Source organism: Eutrigla gurnardus (assembly GCF_963514095.1).
Source record: "Eutrigla gurnardus genome assembly, chromosome: 6".
Classification (NCBI taxonomy): Eukaryota; Metazoa; Chordata; class Actinopteri; order Perciformes; family Triglidae; genus Eutrigla; species Eutrigla gurnardus.
In genome coordinates this window covers 13,580,085-13,599,940 of record NC_139920.1, presented here as the reverse complement: position 1 = coordinate 13,599,940, position 19,856 = coordinate 13,580,085, and the positions used below count along the sequence as shown (strand labels likewise).

Sequence of the window (19,856 nt, the reverse complement as noted above, 5' to 3'; positions counted from 1 at the left end):
AGAACAGTACCATAGTATATTTTATTTTCTGTCGTTTGGGAAATTGCCAAAAATCATGTGTAGGCTGATGTTAATGAAAACATTGACTTTTGATCAAGTCACTACTGCTGTCCAATGTTAACTGCAAAAGGTTAAAAAAGATAATAAGGAATCTGATTTCCTTGAATTTGTCCTTATTTACTAATACAGTCTTACCAAAGTAGTTTAATTAATACTCATTTGAATGACTTCCATCTCCCTCTAAAGTAATTTAAAGCAATTCATTCTGCTTTTAAAACAGGTTTATCATTGTTATTAAGGTTGATTATGCAATTTTATTCATAATCTGCCACTGATACAAAAGAAAATATCCTCCCCATCCACCTTGTGATAGGAACTTTTTCTGTCTTTTTCTGAAGTTTATCTGGAACGGAAAACCCAGAGTATCCTTCTTCTCAGGGTTTTAGCAAAACCTGCTTTCAGGAACACACCCCTGGAACCGAAACTCGGATTTTCCCATCTTGGTCAACTCATAGTTCAGGGTTCAGAGTTCAGAGTTTGTTAAACCTTCTTTCTGGAATACATCCCCATAATTGATAACAACGCATACGCAAACCTACATGTTGAGCTTATCACATGCAGGTCAATATTGCATTTGTGTCAAAGACCCTCCTCCTCTATAAGTGAAGTCAAAAATCAGCTCCAACTCAATGATTCACTGGATAATTACAATGGAAATAGTCATTTTTTATTCAAGGCAGCACAAACAAACATTATAAAAATATCTCACTAAAATATATATAAAATGTCAGTTAACACGGATCAAAAGACGTAGAGAAAACAATTTACAACAAAATGCTCTGAAAATTAAAACAAATGTACAAACACACACAAAGTGATGCTCTTAATCCTTAAGTGATCCAACAACGTGGATGAATGTTGGAACCATAAGAACCACTTCCTGATGCATCAAGATAATCATGTCAGCCAAGATGCTGTCTGCAATGACACAAGAGCATGTCATTTGAATTTCCAACCTTATCAAACAATACATGGCTACCACCTAAAGAATACTAGATGAATGACATTGGTCATCATCATCATCTGGACATCATCTGTTTATGCGATTAAAATGGTAGTGTAGTTATTATGGATGTATAAAAACTATACAATCAATAATGATAATAAAGACAGTGAGTGACTTTGACTTTAAGAATAAAGATTTCATGAAGGGAACATTTGTCACTTGAGTGTAAAAACACCGATTTTGATCTTCATTAAAAAACAAAAGAGGGCACATGAAAGTTTCACACATTACTACTTACTTCAGTGAAACCTAATATCCCATATAACAAATAATATTATTAACAAGGATCTACTAGGTCTTTCTTATTTGTACGGCCTCGTTTCATCCTTATTTATGTTTCTATGGGGTATTCAGGACACACACACTTCTACATTGTTATGGACTAATAACCTGTTGTGTATGAAATGTTGATCATCATAATCATCATCACAGCATCACCTATGACGACAGTGATAGGTGACTACTTTAACAACTCGACTATACTGCATGTGTGTCTCACAAAGGTTGAGTTGCACTCACAGTCACACACATACACGTGGTGCTGGGCAATGAGGCTTACGCATGTATTCATTAATGTCCTGTATGGGTGCATACATGTTGATCGTGTGAACTGTCTGCACTTGTGTCTCAGCAGGCAGGTCTACATACATATGTGTGTGTGTGTGGATCTAAGCATTAAGGCTATACTCCTGCTTGTAGCAACAGGGCCGACAGACGGCGTTGACCAGACCGTTTCCCAGCTGTAAGAGGCAGATGATGAACTCCAGGACAGCCAGGCCCAGTAAAACACACAGCAGGGTCACGTTCCACTCCACGATGTGAACCGGCTGAAGACACCGTGACCACGTCTCTGGTTGTAAGAGATACCTGGGACAGAGAGAAAGAGAGAGGTCAAACACAGACCGCAACTACCAACATTCTGAGTGTTGTACTAAATGGTTAAAATACTGAAATACTAATATAAATTACACACTGATGACTTCACTAAGCGATACCACATGAAAAGTTGTCCACTGTAACACTTTTTAAATGTGTTTGTAATCTGTTTTAAAGTGATGGTTCGGAGTGAAATGCACCCTAGGTAATTTCCACCATGACATCCAGCCAAACACCCCCTCGGAAGCATTTTTAGCAATGGTCAGCAGCATTGGTCAAGATAGGGCTATCAGCCGAATGGCTTAGTACTAGTACTATTTGGCTGGATGTCATGGTGGAAATTACCTAGGGTGCATTTCACTCCGAACCATCACTTTAACCACGGTAGGATCTGGGTCACATGCAGAAGATGGAGTCAAGATTAAATGAAAAATTTGGATGAGTCAACTAACATATGATTCTGATGTTTTAGCAATCATTTGTCATTAAAGCATTTAAGCAACAGTGCCAGAATTTAGCTGGTACCAACTTCTCAAATATTTATTTCATTGTAAATTAAACTGGGTTTTGGACTGCTGGAGTGACAAAAACATTGTGACGGATTTCCACTTTACTTTAATAGACTTAATGCTTAATAAATACATTGAAAACAAGATGCAGATGAAAATAATCATTAGCTGCCGCCCTTGAAGACATATATGTTGGTTTATAATCACCCCTTGCCACCAAACACACGGTATCTCCCTACCTGCCCCTCTGGTCTGCAAACGGGTACGACCATCCATAAGATGTGAAGCACTGAGGACCCTGCACCAAGGCGAATCCTGACATGACGAAACAGTAGCCAGACCCCACCAGGCCGACCACAGCTGCCAACACCGACCCACACATCTGGAGAGCAACGCAGACACAAAAAGTGATTTTAATGAAGAACGTGTTTGGACGCCTTTGTGAGTTACTGCCTGTCTGTGTGAATGCGAACTGTTTCATTTCCTTTCATAGATCAGATACAGAGGCAGCTGCAACACACACACACACACACACACAGACAGACACACACACAACTACAACTGTGCATGTGGCTTGAATGGTGTGAGCCAAGCTTACTTTGTTGAGTATTGCTGAACAATGGGACCCTTGTTGAATTATCATAGCTGGATTAGCATTAGCATTCCAACTCATAAGGACGCAGTGTTGGCTGGCTTAATGACAACTGAACAGTATTATTCTCCAAGTGGTGAGAAAGAAACAGCAAAGTGGCTGTAAAATGGGAACTCTGCAGGGTTACAAGGGGTGACAGACCAAAAAGCCTTATATTTTGATTCAAGCAAAGGGGAAAAGAAGTTCATAAATAGTGGTCCGTGTGTAGCAAACAGAAATATATGAACATAAATTCAGACTTAGCTTAGCATAGTGTATGTCCAGACCAGACGTATGTCTTGTAGATTTTGGGTGTGTTTGATGGTTTGGTAAGACTCTTACCATTAAGCTCTCATTCCAACAGCAGTTACATTTCCCCAGAGTGATGAAGACCACAGCTGGTATCAGCATCTGGAAACACAGTTATATTTCTGAACAGCAGCATATTTTTTGTCTTTTAAGTAAATTATACACATTTAAACGCTTGAGATAAGAAAAGAGTTACTATAAATATCTATCTATCTATCTCTTATCCTGTCAATCGTCATCCTTGTTAAAAGCATTATTGTTCATATGGATCATTTAAACTCAGTGGCTCCTTTATTGGCATCGGCTCTTCTTAGGTCCAGCAATGCTTTGAACGGAACACATACTAGCATAGTATGTAGCATGTAAAACATCATGGTGGAAGAAAAATATACTGCACTATACAGTTGGGGATTCATTTTGGACATAGCCTGTTAGCATGCTATGTTAGTATAAACATAGAAATAAGATTTAAAGGTATCCTGAACTAGTTGTGTGGAGGGAAAGAGAACTGCGAGACAAAGAGCGAATAAATGGCGCTCAAACTGATCTTACATCAGTTTGTATCAGCGTATTCTTTTTATATCCTTCCCTCCCTTTTCCCTTCTCCTCTTTCCTGTGTTGTTGTGAAGGACTTTAAATCACACCCTAACAGAGGGAGGGAAGTTCCCAAGGTTTTACACGCACACACACAAAGATCATAGGCACCATTACATGCACATCCTGGATGTCCCTCCAAAGCACTCGAGCAAAGGCAGAGTGATAACACAGAGGGAAGTGCACAGCAAGAAAGGAAGAGCGAGAAAGAAGGAAAAATGTGTGAGGAAAAGGGAGAGAGAGGAAGGGATGGAGCTAAAGATAGATTTCTCTCAGAGGGGTTCAGTTTGCTTTTCAACACTTTATCATTTTCCACAAAGAAAAGGAAAAGCCCCCCCAAAAAAGGACAGCACAGCAAAAGTGAGCTGAGACAAAAAATATGATAAAAAGTCACGTATGAAAACCTGTAGAATTGAACATGAAGTAAATCCCTGTAGATGCAGCAAGAACAAGTACTCATTATTAATTTAAGTAAGAGTCGGGCCTTTATTTCTAAAGTCCCCTGATTTAAATGTATCATCATGTTTTGTGGTCCATTCCCCTTTCGCTGTTGCTTGATGTTGAAAAAAACTTCCTCCATAGTTCCCATTGAGAACCTTCCAGCAGGGCAACGTTCATAATCCCACTTTTATTGTGAAATATCTACAGGAAGTGTCTTTTACATCATGTTAAAGAATCATTTTAAGGTTCAGACGTTTCTCTCTCATAACTTGACTTGACTTTATAATTAATTGATCATTGTGATGAACCCCCTTCCAGTTTTTAAATTCTTCATCATCTCTAGAAATACATTTTCAGACAATGAAATAGCGCAGTACCAAAATGTTTCGAACCTGGTCTACTTGTTAAATTACTAAATTACTTGCTAAATTGTGCGTCTTCTGCATTAGAAAGTCAAACAGCTGAGAGACCTTTCAAATGACCCCAGCCCACTGTGAGACTTACTAGTATAGTTATGATATGGCATCAAACTAAATTTATGATACATAAATATTTTACAGAATAAAGCTTTGTGAATCCAAAAAAGAAGTCATGCTGGTCAACAAAGTTAATCTTTTTTGGGAAATTACAATCTCTTCTCCTTAAAACCGAACCAGTCGTTGTTTTGTGCTCGGAGAATAAACCCATCAGATCAGCAGCATGTAGTGTAGCAGAAAAATTAACACTCCATTGTCCTCCTCCTGCTCCTGCAATTGACCTTCAATCATATTTTGGTCTAAAAATCATGTGTCTCTAAGATCCTCTAAATTACTCTCTAAGATGAAACTGTATGTCTTTTACTGTGTTTTGTAATTTGGTTGTCCTGAATAAAATATTGATTAATTAATAGTGTTGAGTTCCACCATGTGGTAGCAGATACCTTAGTTACATCCACATTTTCATCCACAAGTCAAAACCTCAGCAGTCAACCTTTTTTTAAGCTGGTAAACAAACTTGAAACTTAATTACTAGCAAAACTAGAAAACCTTAGCAAAACAGTATGACCCTATGATTATTATCTCATTAGAACATAAATACATGTTTTTTTACTCACCAGTGCTCCCCCTCCTCCTACTCCACCAAAGTACCAGATGTAGCTGGCCAGACGGTCCTGCTGGATGTAGGTGATTTCTCCCATAGGAAACAGCAGCAGCAGGTTTGCCAGGATGCAACAGAGGGCCAGAGGCAGCAGGGCCAGACCCAGAGACCTGGCGAAACCCACCGAACAACACATCGCTCACCCAAAAACACACACACAACCGTAGGGAGGAGAGGAGAGGAGTGGAATGGGCCGAGGGGAGTCAGAGAAAGAGAGAGGGGAGGGAAGGGTCGGAGCAGCTGGGGAGCCAGGAAACAAAAACAAGTCACGAGAGCCTCCTTCCTTACAGAGAGAGTTCTGCCATTTCACAACGTGCGCCAGGAAACACACTCACAGGAAGGGGGCCGACCACCGACCTCAGCCAGAGATACTCCCAAAAGTGTGTGTGTTTCCCACAGCCTCTATTCAACCGAGCCTCATAAAGTGCAAAGAATGAATTTCCTTCAGAATGATTGAGTCACTGTAACAGTGAGTTTTTTCCCAAATCCCTTTATTCCACATGCCGTACACATTTGTACAGAATACGTGCCCTATTATGTGTAAATGCGTTCTGTATAGGACTTATATTATTGATTGATACTTTATTATTGTTAATAATTATTTTTCAAAAACTCTCATGACTTTTCAGAGCCACAGGTGAAATCGTCAGTCCCAAGGCTAACTGTTAGTAGATTCACTGTGATATGAAAAATATGTAAAATACAGCACATTGCACAACTTTGGCATGTTTCTCTCGATAGATGATGAAATGACTGATCAATTTTCTAAATGGTCAATTTTCTGGCGATAAACTAATACACTGACTGTTATACTCAATTGTGATACTCTATTACTAAGTAAGAGTCCTGGATTCAACGTGTTTGCGAAAGTACAGAAGCATTAGCAAAAACATGTACTTAAAAGTAGCAAAAGTAAAAGTATTCTTTATGCAGAAAACTGGCACTTTCTCAAAGGAACATTATTAATGATACAGTCAAGGTGGAGTGAAGTTTAGAAGTTAAATCTGTAAAAATGCATTATATTTTATGAACTGATCATATATTTTTTGTATCTTAAATCTACTTGAAACCAAATAGCTGCCAGATAAATGTAGTGGAGTAAAACTTACAATATCTCCTTCTGAACTGTAGCGTAGTATAAATAGCCGCTAAAGTTTCAATACAACTACCTACTTACACAATACTAAACACTAAGGAAATGTAATCAGTTATTTTCCAAAACAAAACACATTAATAATTGGTGATAAATCTAACTTAAGTGACAACAGAATTCTCCAAGATGGGAACTTTTCAGAAAAACAAACCAAAGACAAACCTTGAGGAGAATATATTTTAATTTATTAAATCAAGATAAAAGGATATAGGCCAAATTTAAGATTTTTTTCAATCCCCTACATATAATTTACATGCACTCGGAAGATGCAAATTGTTTTCACCAGACAGCAACATTGTAGATCAGATCAGTGTTACAAGTCCAATTCAGCTCAGCACGTCTTTGTGGGGCAATAGGCCACAACATGGCTCCTGATAGTGCTGTGTCAGTAAGCCACAAAGACTCTGTGTGCTTTATGTGTGTTTCAGGGGCCCAACATGTTATGAGCTGCTTTATAATCCAGCCGGAATGCAACACATCCAGATAAACTGCTCTAACAACCAGCGTTAATTAAGACAGATTATGTAAAACAGAGTGTGTTTGGGTGACAGAACACATGGCTCTTTATAGGAGTAAACGGTTGGTACCAGGTCGGGGTTGGAGCTGTAAGGGGATCAACAATGAGACAAAGTTCAAGTTTCTACATCAAGAGATTTGTGTTGAAGTGGCATCATGTTTGGGCCGCCTGCTCAGGGGTATAAGTGGTTTACAAAGCTGTCTACCGAGTAATGCTATCATCATCCCTTTTTTGTCACAACCCAGACCACTGAAATGTATCCTGTCTGCCTCTATTTATCCTGTCTGTGTGGTATGTTGAGGGACATCAGGGCATTTCTAGACAGTTAATAGTGCACATAAGTATAAAGGTCATACACATACACAAAGGCAGAACACCAACTTCATCCAGCCTGCTTGAAAACATGCAATGCAACAGGTAAATCATATGCAAAGCATCAGATCATAAATCCTGAGAGTCGCAGCATGTGGAAAAGGTATCGTTGTCATCGAAAACACTTGGGGATTTGAAACAGACTCAGCTAATTTTAGGGTAATAGTCAGGGAGATAACTATATGCACCTTTTGGTTTGGAAATACAAGACTACAGGTCATGTTGGCACGGTTTGACCTGGGCTGAGTGTGCTCAATAAATGTAATGGCAATGTGCCCATTAGACTCTGATTCTTGATGGTGGAGCTAGAGAAAAAGGTCAGTGAGTAAGCAAATAACATAAGCTTTCAGCCTGACGGGGCTGTCAATATACAGAGCTGACTGTAATAAAATCCTCGCAATAGTTCTTCATATGTTTTGTACGAGTAGAAAGAAGGAATCAGTTTTCAAAAATGTGGAACAGCGGGTCATAAACCAGAGCAAAAAGCCACGCACATTCATGCTGTCTATGTGCAAAGTCCAAAAAAATGTAACACAATGATACTTTCCTAAGGACTCTCAACAACTCCTGGTACAATATTGTACATTTATTTATGTAATTCAGAGGTTTTGAGCACAAATCTGCTCTTTATCAGGTACAGAGGAATCTGTGGACGATTATGAGCCCATGAACAGAGAAACAGTTTCGAGAACTAAGCATCGCTATGAACAAATTATAAAAATCTATACAATCATGAATAGATCGATCATATTTCACAGATCATAACAGAAATTTAATTTATAACAGAAATATACTTGACTTTAAAGTGTAGGACAATGATGCAGAACAAATCTGAATGGGGATACAGCACTGATTGAGCACATTTGGAAAGATTATATACAGTATGTAACAATGATGTTGTCATTTCTAGACTAGCAGCAAGTAATTAAAAACACTGAAACAGGTAATTATCTCAACCAAACCACAGAGATGAGTAAGGACATCTTTGGTATGTCATTTAATGTCACACCAACATTTGTTGTTCGACATTTAAGAGCAAACAAAATGATGCACTAGCTTATAAATGTGGCTTGAAAATATAAACGTTGAAGAGGATGTGGAGGGACATGTGATGAAAAAAGGCACTTTATGATGATTAAAGAAACCAAAGGTTTGCATTGACTGTGAATGATATCACAGCCAAATGTTTATATTACATCTGTTCTACATCTTATATGTAGGAGTATTCCTTTAGAAAGCTTTGTGATGAATTCATCTAAATATCACATCCACAGGGAAGAGGAGAGGAGGTCACGTATGTCTAGTATCCCTGAGCACATCCATCTGATCTGGGGTCTGATCCCGCCCACAGCACCCTTGATGGCGGATCAGCTTGATTGACAGATGGGTTCCACCAATCCCCCACTGTGATGATCTGTCCCCGCCCAAATTGAGACCTCTTGTGGCCTGTGTGTTTGAATGAAAAGATAAAGGGAAAAAATTTAGCCACATTGTCTCTCTATTACATGCTGTAAACCAAAATATCCCATGTCTTATTCACATGCTAACGTGTGTGTGTGCGTGCGTGTGTGTGTGTGTGTGTGTGTTTGTCGTAGTTAGGGCAGAACCATCAGCTGCATGTCATCACCCTAATGAAGCCTCTTCAAAAACCCTGTGCTGCTGGATCATAAACTCGGCTACCAGTTACTGGTGGACCTCTGAACTCACTCTGCTCAGCTCAAACACCAAAACTATCTCCATCCAGTATTTTACTACAAATACCTTGAACTTTCTATATGACTTGTCTACATCTGGGTTCACTAGTTCTGCTCCTTAGCAGATAAACAGCATACTGTTTTCTTTTCTCAAGTGATGAGCAGCACTCAGCAGATGAAATAGATGTTTCATTTTTATTTATTTTTGTTAATGAATGATGTTAAAACCACAAGTGTCTTAACCTGAACCCAACGTGAGAACATACATCTTCAGACCACACACACAGGCTAGAAATGTGTATAAATAATAATGGCTTCACTGGTTAATTCTAAAATAAAAGGTGGTAAAATATAGACAGTTTTAGGTAGAGCAGGTTCAGTTCACATTGTATTTTTCTGTAACGGAAACTGAAAGCTCTGTGATCCAATCATGAAGTGGGTGCTGGTCTTCCAGAATGAAGAAAGTAAAATAATCAAAGCAGAGTGGACTGAAAGGCTGATGGCTTTATCACACAAAACATGTTTACACTGAGAAAAGCCAGAGAGCAACAGCTAACTCACCCAGAACACGAGCGAAGAGGAATGAATAAAAAGATCCTGTTTGCAACGGGAACTGCGGTACCACTGATTTGAGACAACCAGTTGTTTCAGCCATAGTCTTATTTATAGCTGTTATGTAACACATTCACTCTTGAGTAGGCTACATCTACCTATTTATCATTAAATGCCTCATCAATATAAAAACATTTGTAAAAAATTATGTAAAACAATACCATGCAGCCAATGGCAATTGTGTGAAAAAGAAGGTACCTGTGATTGGCCAGCTGACTGTGTGGCCCCGTCTTCTAAGCTCCTCTGCTACCTGCTGGTCGAACCCCTCCTCCAAATTAACCGACCACTGATCAGCTACACACAGAATGTTTAATCAGACTATGATTTTAGTCACAAAATTCCCACAATTCTCATCTCAAATCAAGTTACAGTTTACGATGTCATCGAAATTAAGTTAGAGTTTATGATGTCATTTAAATTAAGTTACAGTTTATGATGTCACTTCCCGCCCTACATCCCGCCCTACATCCATTTATTAGCCATTTTATGGCTAATAAAATATGAACTTTACTATTCAAATCTTGGATAGAGTGCCAGATAGCAGACCCATAATTACATATTGGCTACAATTAGATGTTAGCTGTAATTCTTCCCCGTTATATGTGAATATAAATGATGTCTATACTAGCACACTGCTCTTTGTATGTGCCTGTTTGTGTGAGTTTTGCGGAGCATACCTTTGTGGTCATAATGCACATAGAGTCTCGGTGCGTCCAGAGCTTGTTGAGGATTCATCCCAAACTCCAACATGTTCAACATCACCTAAAAAAAGGAGCAACTTCAGTTTTTAACACATTGAACTCCTAAAACTGAACCATAATTAAAGTAAAAACCAATGTAGTGAAGTCCCATAGCCTGGTGCACACAAAAATGTGTTTCTAAAGATTTCTCTGATGCCTGAACTAGTCTCACTTTGAAATAATACAAAGTGACATCCAGTGAAGGGAATAACGCCGTTACTATTTTCAGTAATGAGTAATCTAATTGATTACTCATCTCATTATTATAACGCCGTTATCGTTACTGCCAAAAAATGTGTCGCGTTACTTCATTGAAGGCAGAAAAAACAAATGTTACGCTATAGTAAACAGAGACACGTCAAGCACTAGGACCAAGCGGAAAACGGCCGCTCAAGCTGAAGACTGTGTGATTGGCCGTCCCCGCTGTCACTCCATCTTGCTTGCACACCGACCGGTCTTCTAGTCTGCGGTCAGGAGTCCTACAGGAGTCCGCTACTGGAAGTTGGGAGTTTGTTCTGCCTGGTTCACGTCAGCTAGAAGGATTGTAATATCAGAGGTTTTATTTACATTAACCTTTGAATCGGTGTCCATGTGTGTATGTGTGTTTGGTAATTAGACGCAGCCAGGATGTCTAAAAAAAATGGACATAAGAGACTTCTTTAGAAGTAAAAGTCTAAGTTACTCAAAGAAATGCATTACACACCTGCAACACCTTCACTGGCTCCCAATAAAGCAGCACATCCACTTCAAGATCCTCCTCATCATTTACAAAGCTCTCAATAATCTGATCAATAAAATGTATTATTATTATTGTTGTTATTATTACTATTGGATTAGAATTGGGTGATAATGTTTTGCTACATGATTTACAACCAGTCAAACCAAAAAAGGGAACAGTAAACTTAAACGTAGCAATAGAAAACTAGAAGAACTACTAGAAAACACAGTGAACTGAAAGAGTTAGAGTTTTATTAAAAATACTTTTGTCCCCCCCACTTCTGAAATCAAAATGTCCTCCTTGCACACAACATTACGTAAAAACATACATACAGTATGTCTACTGTTTTTCCCCCCTAATTTACACTACAAACAGTAAATATATGTATTATTTATTGTTGGTACATTGCTTAACAAGCATAATTTCATTTTGCTTAGTTGTGACCTGTTGAGGTGCAATAAATATGAAAAGTTCCAAAAGATATATTGTGTGATTTTTACCAATCCACTCTATAAGCATAGTAATTATAATATCTCCGATAAAATTGTTTAGATTTGTGCACTGTGGATTTCTGTTTGTAATGTATTGAGTATCCATTCCATTATAATATTCAGATTTATCATAAATAATTGAACACGCACATGTATTTTAAGTTCCGTCAAAGAGGGATGGAGATGGGGTCCAAATTATTTGACACGTCAGTATTTAAAAATTATTTGAAAGTAACGCAATAGTTACTTTCCAAAGTAACTAGGTACTTTTAGAATTTGTAACTCAGTAACTACTTTAGTTATTTTCTGGGAGAAGTAACTAGTACTTTAAAGGAGTCATAACCTGGTTTTATACGTATCCAGCCGCCCTTGGATCGCTTTGGATCAATTCGTAAAACTTATTAGAAAAAAAAAAAAAAATTTTAATCAAACATTGAGCTTGTTCTGACCCTTTTTCGTACCGCGATTTTATCACGCGAGATTACGCGCGAGGTTTTGACTGGTCCGGATGTGCATTGTATAATATGTAATGAGGCGCGCGTTGATTCGCCGCAGGAAGGACAGAGCCGGGGGGGCTTGCCTGCATGCAGACTCCAAAACATAATGGCGGCGCTTCGGCGATTTCAGGTAGCGGACGGGGCGGGGTTGGGTGGTGAAAGAGGGGTGGGCTTATGCAAGTAGCCGCCACGGTGACGTCACCGAAGGCGCAGAATCAAAATCTCGTGCTTTAGGAATGCACACCCTTGTGTGCTATTCCTGTTCGGAAAAAGAGCAGAAGCGAAAAAACGGCGCCACTTTCAAACTCCAGCCTTTCAGGCAAGTTTCAACTGAGGTCAAACACAGATATGCATGTTTTAACAAGAGAAATTGCGATTTCCTGGTGATGACTCCTTTAACTAGTTACTTTTTTAGAGTAACTTGCCCAACACTGGTGACATCAAATCAAAAGGTAAAAAGATCACAAACATAATACATTTATATATGTATAAATACATTTTAAAAAATGTTATGATTCTTATATATTTTATCTCAAAGCTATTTTTTTGCACTTCATTCTCAACCAAAGTCTTTTGTTGATGGCTCACCTGGACGTGTCCCTGTGGTTGCATGAAAGCCCCCATCACCCCCAGTGCAGCGAGGAGTCGCGGTTGTTGTGATTTGGTTTGGTCGTCAGTCAGAAGTGCAGGAATTATGGTGTGATATGGCCGCTTCCCCCCAGCAACACAGTTAACGTGGTCACGACGCAGAGAAAAACTGGCACCGCGATTCTGTACGTTTTCATGAAAACCAGAAATGTTAATGCACATTTTCAAACTTTTGGGTCAAAAGCAATCTGGAAATTCTACTTTCATAGGGGATATGCTCTATGGAAATTGTTACTCTGCAGTGACTAAAAACAGTCATATCAACCACCTGCACACAAACCCACACAAACCCTCTTTCTGACCCCACAGACCTGTAGTGAGAATCCACAATCCTGAGGTACCAGCCCACTCCCAAAGCCCATGTAGGTGCTGTTGACAAATGAACAGGCGTTGCCCTGACTGTCAATCACACAGAAATAGACTGTGTCACTTCCTGTTGTCGGGCAAGGCTGCACTTCTTCCATGGCCCTACAAATAAACACCCACACAATTAAAAGGTTTTAAAGGGAATGAAAGATAAATAACGAGTAAAAAGGGGGTAACTACTGAATGCTCATTTGTATTCAAAAGGAATATAAATATAATCTTTTATCAAATATATTTAATAGGAAAATAAAGATCCTATCAGTTGAATAACAAAGCCCCAAAGTACATTGTAAGCACTGGTTATCACTTCAATAGTCTTTGTAATTGTGTGCTTTCTCACTATCTGTCCTCTCACAGGGTGTCAGTCCTAATGTTCTTATCAGAACAAAAGCGCTCTTCAGCCTGTAACATCATATATCACTAATAAACCATATGCTTGGCCAACAAATCTGATTACCAGCTGCATGTACACACAGGTTTTACCGTAACCAAGCTATTGCAGCACATCCCCAAGTTACCTGGTTTATTACGTAAATGTAAACATAATGACTGTGAAGAGGATCATTTTCTTATTGTGTGTATGGAGAGACATTCTGATTAGGGTTTATTGAAGCTTGAGTTGAGGATGAAAGTCTCCTTTACATTACTGTACACTATAGAAATCTACAATGCTAGGACCATCAGAGAAAAAGCAAAAACATATTATCTTGCAATAGATTCCCAATGCTGTTCACAGTAATCACAGTCCACAGCTCTTCTAGCAACAGAATGCTGCTTTACGTCTTCAGCTCAAGACAAGCACATAATTAGCTAAAGACAAGCAGGCAGCTTGTAATGAAGAAATTCCTGATGCATGGACTTTTATTGAAAAGGTCTACCGATAGCCCCTCCCAGAGGGCAGAAGTCTGTATGCATCATAGGACATGAGAAGGTCCCAGGGCAGCCAGTCTGAGGGTATGCTTAGTGCAGCTGTTTAGGAGGGGGTTTTCCACAGAGCGACCCACCACCTTGGACTAGATCCCCAATAGCCGTTTAGTGTCCTGGCTTAGTATTGGACTGAGAAGTAACTGAGCCAGGCCGAACCACTGTTCTACATGATGCTTTGTATGGTGGAGCAGCAAACAGATTAAGGATTTCATTACTAACTACAAATTACCAAATTAGCCTCCTTAAAAACTAAATTCTCTGCTGCACCGTGTTGCAGATGAAGTCCACATGAGTCCAGGACAGTGCACCCCCAGGTATTTCAAAGATAATGTTTGCTTTATGGGATGAATAATGAAAAGTTATTATGAAAAGTATCAAAATACTTTTATAGTTTGTTTGTCTGAGCTGATAAGGGCCTTAAGTCTACAGTACTGACCAATCAATACGTATTGTTGCCAAATCATACAGACACAGCAGATGGAACAGTGGAGGAGGGACCGAGGCATTTAGGGATTGTAAAAGTCTAAAGTCCTATCTTAAGTCAACAGAACATGACAGGTACACACTGGTACTAACAGACACACACCCTTACTCACACAGACACAGAAACACACACCTGTCCATGCTAATGAGCTGCGCTCGCTGGTGGCTGTAGCTCTTGTCCAGTAAGGTTTCCAGAGGGATAGTCACATGATCTGGGTCACCCAGGTAACGCAGAGCGTCGGTTAGTGCCAAGCGCACAGCTTCCACCAGTATATGGATATAGTCAGAGCTGTTATGTCCTGCATCTACACACACACAAACACACACATACACACACACACACACACACACACACACACACACAAGGAGGGGGGGAACAAAGTGATAATGAGTTGGGAAATTGCATATAAATCTGTCTGAGTCCCATATATAAATATATATATATATATATATATATATATATATATATATATATATATATATATATATATATATATAGGGAACTATTACATACATGCAGAGAAATCGTGACATTGTTTCTAGAAACAACAATGTTTTCATGTGTCTTTTTTAATGTTTTGAGACGCACGAACTGAATTCCATTCACAACATGTAATGTTCTGGGGGCAGAGATGTAAGAGAAGAATATCTAATCCCAGGCAAAAGTAGGAAGACTAATATCAGTAATAATGTGAGTAGGTAAATGTTTCTTTTTTCCATGAAGTGAATTTTTACTCACAACATGGCCCTAATGCATCCCTGCTGGTACGTTGCCAGTGAATACCTTTGAGAGGGAAGTTCTCCAGGATGTTGAGTAGCAGCAGGGCTGCCAATCCCTGACTGTTAGGAGGAGGCTCCCACAGACGCACACCCTGAACACACAATGGAGTCATTCCCTCCGCTGACCATGTTATCAAAATACAGACAGAATGGGCATCTATGGTCGCTGACCTCACCTTGTATCCTGTGCTTATGGGGTTGATGACCTCACTTTCATGGCTGCTGAGATCATCCAGGGTCATGACTCCCCCGTTTTGGTTGATGATGTCGACGATGGCTTGCGCCACTCTGCCCTGGTAGAAAGCTGGTTTGCCATGCTCACCCAGCTCCTGTCAATCCATCAGCCAACCAATCAATTAACTGTTCAATCAATCAGCTTATCCACAGCACAAAAAAACAACCATTAGAATATGGTAATGCAAATCAAGTCTAGAGTTTGAAAGATATACAGGTGACATGTCCACTATTGTGTGTATCTACAAGTCCAATAGTGAATGAACAGGATGTAGTGTGTGAATGTGTGATTTTTCACCACAAGAAATTAACACACATCGTCATCACTCAGGAATTACCGTTATGATGCCATGGAAACCATCCATCAATGAGGATGAGGTCACTGCTATTGTTTCTTCTGTCACAGGAATGTGTGTGTGTGGGTGTGTGCTCCGTTTTCCTGCATTATTGAATGAGTAAAGACTGAGTGTTTGATGTCGCATTACAGAAGAGCATCGATCTTCAATGGTGACACAAAGAGACAAACACAAATTCAAATAGTGGGGATAGCCATCGCTCTAGTGAAGTCACTGACAGGAAACTACAAAATGAACGTGTTTAGATGATTGCTACATTGTAAACACACTCTCTCTCATACACACACACACACACACACACACACACTAATAATCATGGTCACATATGACAAAAAACATTTCGAAAAAAAACATCACAAAACAGTGTCACAAAACATCAAAATTATGTTTGAAAGAATATTGTAAAGCGCACCAGAAAAAAAATGTCAAGATATTGACAGTGTCAGTGTTATTATTATTTAACAATTTTAATTTTTCAGTCATTTTTACATCTCAGTTCCACTATAGCTGCTTAATTATTAAAGGACAGTCACAGGTACAAATTCGGTTTCACAGGACATCAACATGCTAAAATGCTCCCAATGACAATGCTAGCATGCTGATGTTTATGCATGTTTATGCTGACCATCGTCGTTAAGCATGTAACCATGCTAATATTTTCTAATTAGCACTAAACAAAAAGTATAGCTGATGGGAATGTCGTTCATATTGTAGGTAGTTAGTCAGAAACCAAAGTATTGGACAAATCCAAAATTGGAGTTCAAGACACTATTTGGTTCAGAGTTAATCACCCATGATGCTCCTGGGTTCATCCAATGTCTTCCCATAGGAGGTTAGTCAAGTCAAGTTTAGAAAAAGAAACCTCTGGGAGGACAAGGGACCAGCACAGCGGTTTGTCTGGGGTTCTACATTGTTCCATTTACTTCTGTTCCAAATAGTACTAATTCAGAAAAAAAATATACCATTGCTCCTCACATGACCTATGGATATGTGGGGGTTTTGTGTGTATGTTTTAGTTTCAAGTATTTACCTTCAGGGTGTGGGCCAGGCTAGGATTTCTGAATACTTGTCCGAATGTGGGGGCATCACCTTCAATCAGCAGATCTCCGCCTAGTTCCTTTCCAGCATCTCTAAGAGCAGCCACCCATTTTGCCCAATGGTGAGCTGTTACCTCGGCAACAGGAAACCCCACCTCTGCAAGCTCCCTAGCCCCGCTCAGGACCTCCTGCAAGGATAGCTAGGGAAACGGGGAGAGGAAACACATGCTTATTACCTCACAGGAAACCTCGCTGCGCAGGAAGTGTGAGTCATTGTTTTGAGAAGAAATATGTGACGACTACATGGTTTGTAATTTCTTCTGTGAGCGTTTCAAACAGAAAAAAATATGTAATAGTTCGTAGCAATCTGTGAAGACACTTCTGGGTTATGACTAAGTGTTTTCTGATATACTTAAACTTAATGTTTACAAAACTCACTTCCACCTTAGTTAATCATTTATTCAATTCTGACTCACAAAAGAAACAGTAGAGAACTTTTTTTTTATGTATCTCATTACTTTATCTAAATGTGAGTATTTTAAATAAAGAAAAGTGTTTCTAGTGAGTATGCTGCATTCAGATCTGCTGATTTTTGTGGCAAAACTATTTTAACTGATTTCCCCATCTATAAATGTTGCAAAATATGAGTCTGGAACTTAACTGAAAGCCAACTGAAAAACTATTATCAAAATCCTATTGTAGCTGCACTGATATCACATTATCTCCAATTACTGTTACAATTGAAAGGGGACATATTATACTTGTTTTGAGGTTCATACTTGTGCATACTAGAACTTGTTTAAATACCACACTTTTTTCAAAAAAAGAAAATATCCACAGAGCCCAATGTGTTTGTCTTATCCTTGTGTGAGTGTGTTCTTGGTTCCACCTTCAACACCACTGTTTACAACCCACACACAAGTGTAAAGATTCTTACTTCCAAGGGTGTTTGTGTATGTTGGTGGTGTGTCAATCTGTTTCCTTTTGCAGTGTTTACCTTTTAAGTTGTTACCCAGCTCACACACAGTTCTTCCCAGTTGGATACACAAACACAAACACACAGTCAAACCTTGTGACTACCAAACAGCTGTACGGTATCGCACCAGCATGCAGGGGCCCCTGGTACTGTGACATTCAAGGCATCAAAAGGGGAAGGAGGGGCCTCCGCAGTATAACCACGTCCTTTCAGGAAGTCCAGGGTCTGGGCTCTGGGCAAACAACCACTGAGGACACAGACAGAGGCTCAGCTAATAATTCTGTGTTGTGAAGACATCAATAGCAGCAGTGAAAGAATAGTTTCCACCTGCCGTTAATTCCTCTGATCTCTCCATTGTTTCCATTGTAGAACAAGCAGAAGGCATCTCCACCAGGACCAGTGCTGCATGGCTCTGTTACAGCTAGTGCTGCTGCTATGGCAACCGCAGCATCCGCTGCATTACCACCACGCTTCAGGATGTCTGGACACAAATACATGTGATTAATGCAACCCTAGACCCTAAAAGGTCCTTTTAGTGTTTTAGATGAATTTAATACCAATTTGTAGGGTCCTTTTCCCCAGCATACTAGAAAGAAAAAAACTTATCTTCTCACTTTCCCCTCATGGCATTTATCTGTGTAAACCGTTTTGGGTATTTTTTGAAAGTTTTCGAGTTCACCAATGCTGAGAACCTCCACCTCAAATGTCTCATGTGTCATGTTTACTGAGTGCGCTGCATAAATTAAATTCCCTTCATTCCCATTGGTATCTCAAATCTCAGAGGCAGTACAATGAAAATAAACAATAACATGGATGGATGGATGTCAGTAATAAGAGATTTGTAGTATTGGCTAGAGATGAAATAATTGTAAACAGTCAATTGTCAACAGTCTACCGTTTATCCTTTATTCTGGGTCGCGGGGGGGACAGCTGACAACAACAACAACATTGGTATAATACTTTAATTGCATAAAAACTACCGTCATCACATACGTATGAGTCATCATCAGTGTTTTACTCTTTTATGAAGTTAAACTCGGAGTAGTCTAATGTAAAACGCCCTCTTTTTTTAGTGTGATGCATTACAGTTTAGTGTTAGATTAGATTCACTAGCATTGCGTTAGCGTTTAGCTCTCATTGTTGACTAGCCGTAAACTGCCTGCTTGTCCTGCTGTGTTCCAAGTTTGTGTCAAAATGATGCTTTGTTCTCGGTTTCACGATTTTGGAGTTCGTGCGAAACGAATTCAGGTGATTTGTCATCGTGTTGCCTAATACAGATCACCATGGCAACCGTTTTCCACTTACCTAGTCCTATATCAGAAGCTCGCGACTGGCTCGACGCCACACAGCCGTTTAAACACACAACAGGGGACCGACGAGAGGAGAACGTCAAGTCGGTATCCATCCCGCTTTCACTACCAGCGACTAGTGGCAGCAACAAGGCAAAATAACGGGACAAAAATTAAACTGTATTGGACTTTCAACTTCTGATCGGTTTCTCGGGTATCGATTGACTTTGGCTCAACTAGGACGGCATCAGAGAAAAGGATGACAGATAACATCGATGGATGCTAAGGTTTCAGTTGCAGCAGAAATAAATTCTAAAGCCACATTACAGTTGACAAATTGAAAGTAATTTCAATACTGCCTGTTTATTTGGTTCAAGGTTTATATTCCCATTTTATCTCCAAG

At 39.4% G+C, this 19,856-nt stretch overlaps 2 protein-coding genes across 3 annotated transcripts; both read right to left on the bottom strand.

Moving 5' to 3' along the window:
- Positions 1 to 705: 705 nt before the first annotated feature.
- Positions 706 to 5,853, bottom strand: tm4sf18 (transmembrane 4 L six family member 18). Its single transcript, XM_084010963.1, has 4 exons — positions 5,520 to 5,853; positions 3,425 to 3,493; positions 2,691 to 2,833; positions 706 to 1,933 (listed from the first exon to the last, which is right to left on the bottom strand). The coding sequence occupies exons 1-4, from the start codon at positions 5,697 to 5,699 to the stop codon at positions 1,735 to 1,737; spliced, it is 591 nt and encodes a 196-aa protein (XP_083867089.1). The 5' UTR covers positions 5,700 to 5,853; the 3' UTR covers positions 706 to 1,734.
- A 1,196-nt stretch (positions 5,854 to 7,049) lies between these two features.
- On the bottom strand, positions 7,050 to 19,643 carry LOC311014684 (glutathione hydrolase-like YwrD proenzyme). 2 transcript variants are annotated; one of them, XM_084011417.1, is made up of 12 exons: positions 19,470 to 19,643; positions 18,492 to 18,645; positions 18,258 to 18,411; positions 17,182 to 17,388; positions 15,738 to 15,890; positions 15,566 to 15,653; positions 14,915 to 15,086; positions 13,317 to 13,473; positions 12,946 to 13,128; positions 10,589 to 10,673; positions 10,110 to 10,205; positions 7,050 to 9,051 (listed from the first exon to the last, which is right to left on the bottom strand). In XM_084011417.1, exons 1-12 carry the CDS (start codon positions 19,567 to 19,569, stop codon positions 8,906 to 8,908), a joined length of 1,695 nt encoding a protein of 564 aa, XP_083867543.1. In that variant the 5' UTR covers positions 19,570 to 19,643; the 3' UTR covers positions 7,050 to 8,905. The 2 variants fall into 2 exon arrangements, with proteins under 2 accessions (XP_083867543.1, XP_083867544.1); XM_084011418.1 differs by having other exon boundaries at positions 13,317 to 13,374.
- Between the last annotated feature and the right edge of the window lie 213 nt (positions 19,644 to 19,856).

Coding starts and splice junctions, on each gene's coding strand:
- LOC311014684 (XM_084011417.1), bottom strand. CDS start 19,569: ATGGATACCGACTTGACGTTCTCCTCTCGTCGGTCCCCTGTTGTGTGT. Junction 18,646..19,469: donor AGCTTCTGATATAGGACTAG/GTAAGTGGAAAA, acceptor ATTTGTGTCCAG/ACATCCTGAAGCGTGGTGGT. Junction 9,052..10,109: donor AGTCAGCTGGCCAATCACAG/GTACCTTCTTTT, acceptor TCAAACACACAG/GCCACAAGAGGTCTCAATTT.
- tm4sf18 (XM_084010963.1), bottom strand. CDS start 5,699: ATGTGTTGTTCGGTGGGTTTCGCCAGGTCTCTGGGTCTGGCCCTGCTG. Junction 3,494..5,519: donor TAGGAGGAGGGGGAGCACTG/GTGAGTAAAAAA, acceptor CTGTGTTTCCAG/ATGCTGATACCAGCTGTGGT. Junction 1,934..2,690: donor TTTGCAGACCAGAGGGGCAG/GTAGGGAGATAC, acceptor TCTCTGTCCCAG/GTATCTCTTACAACCAGAGA.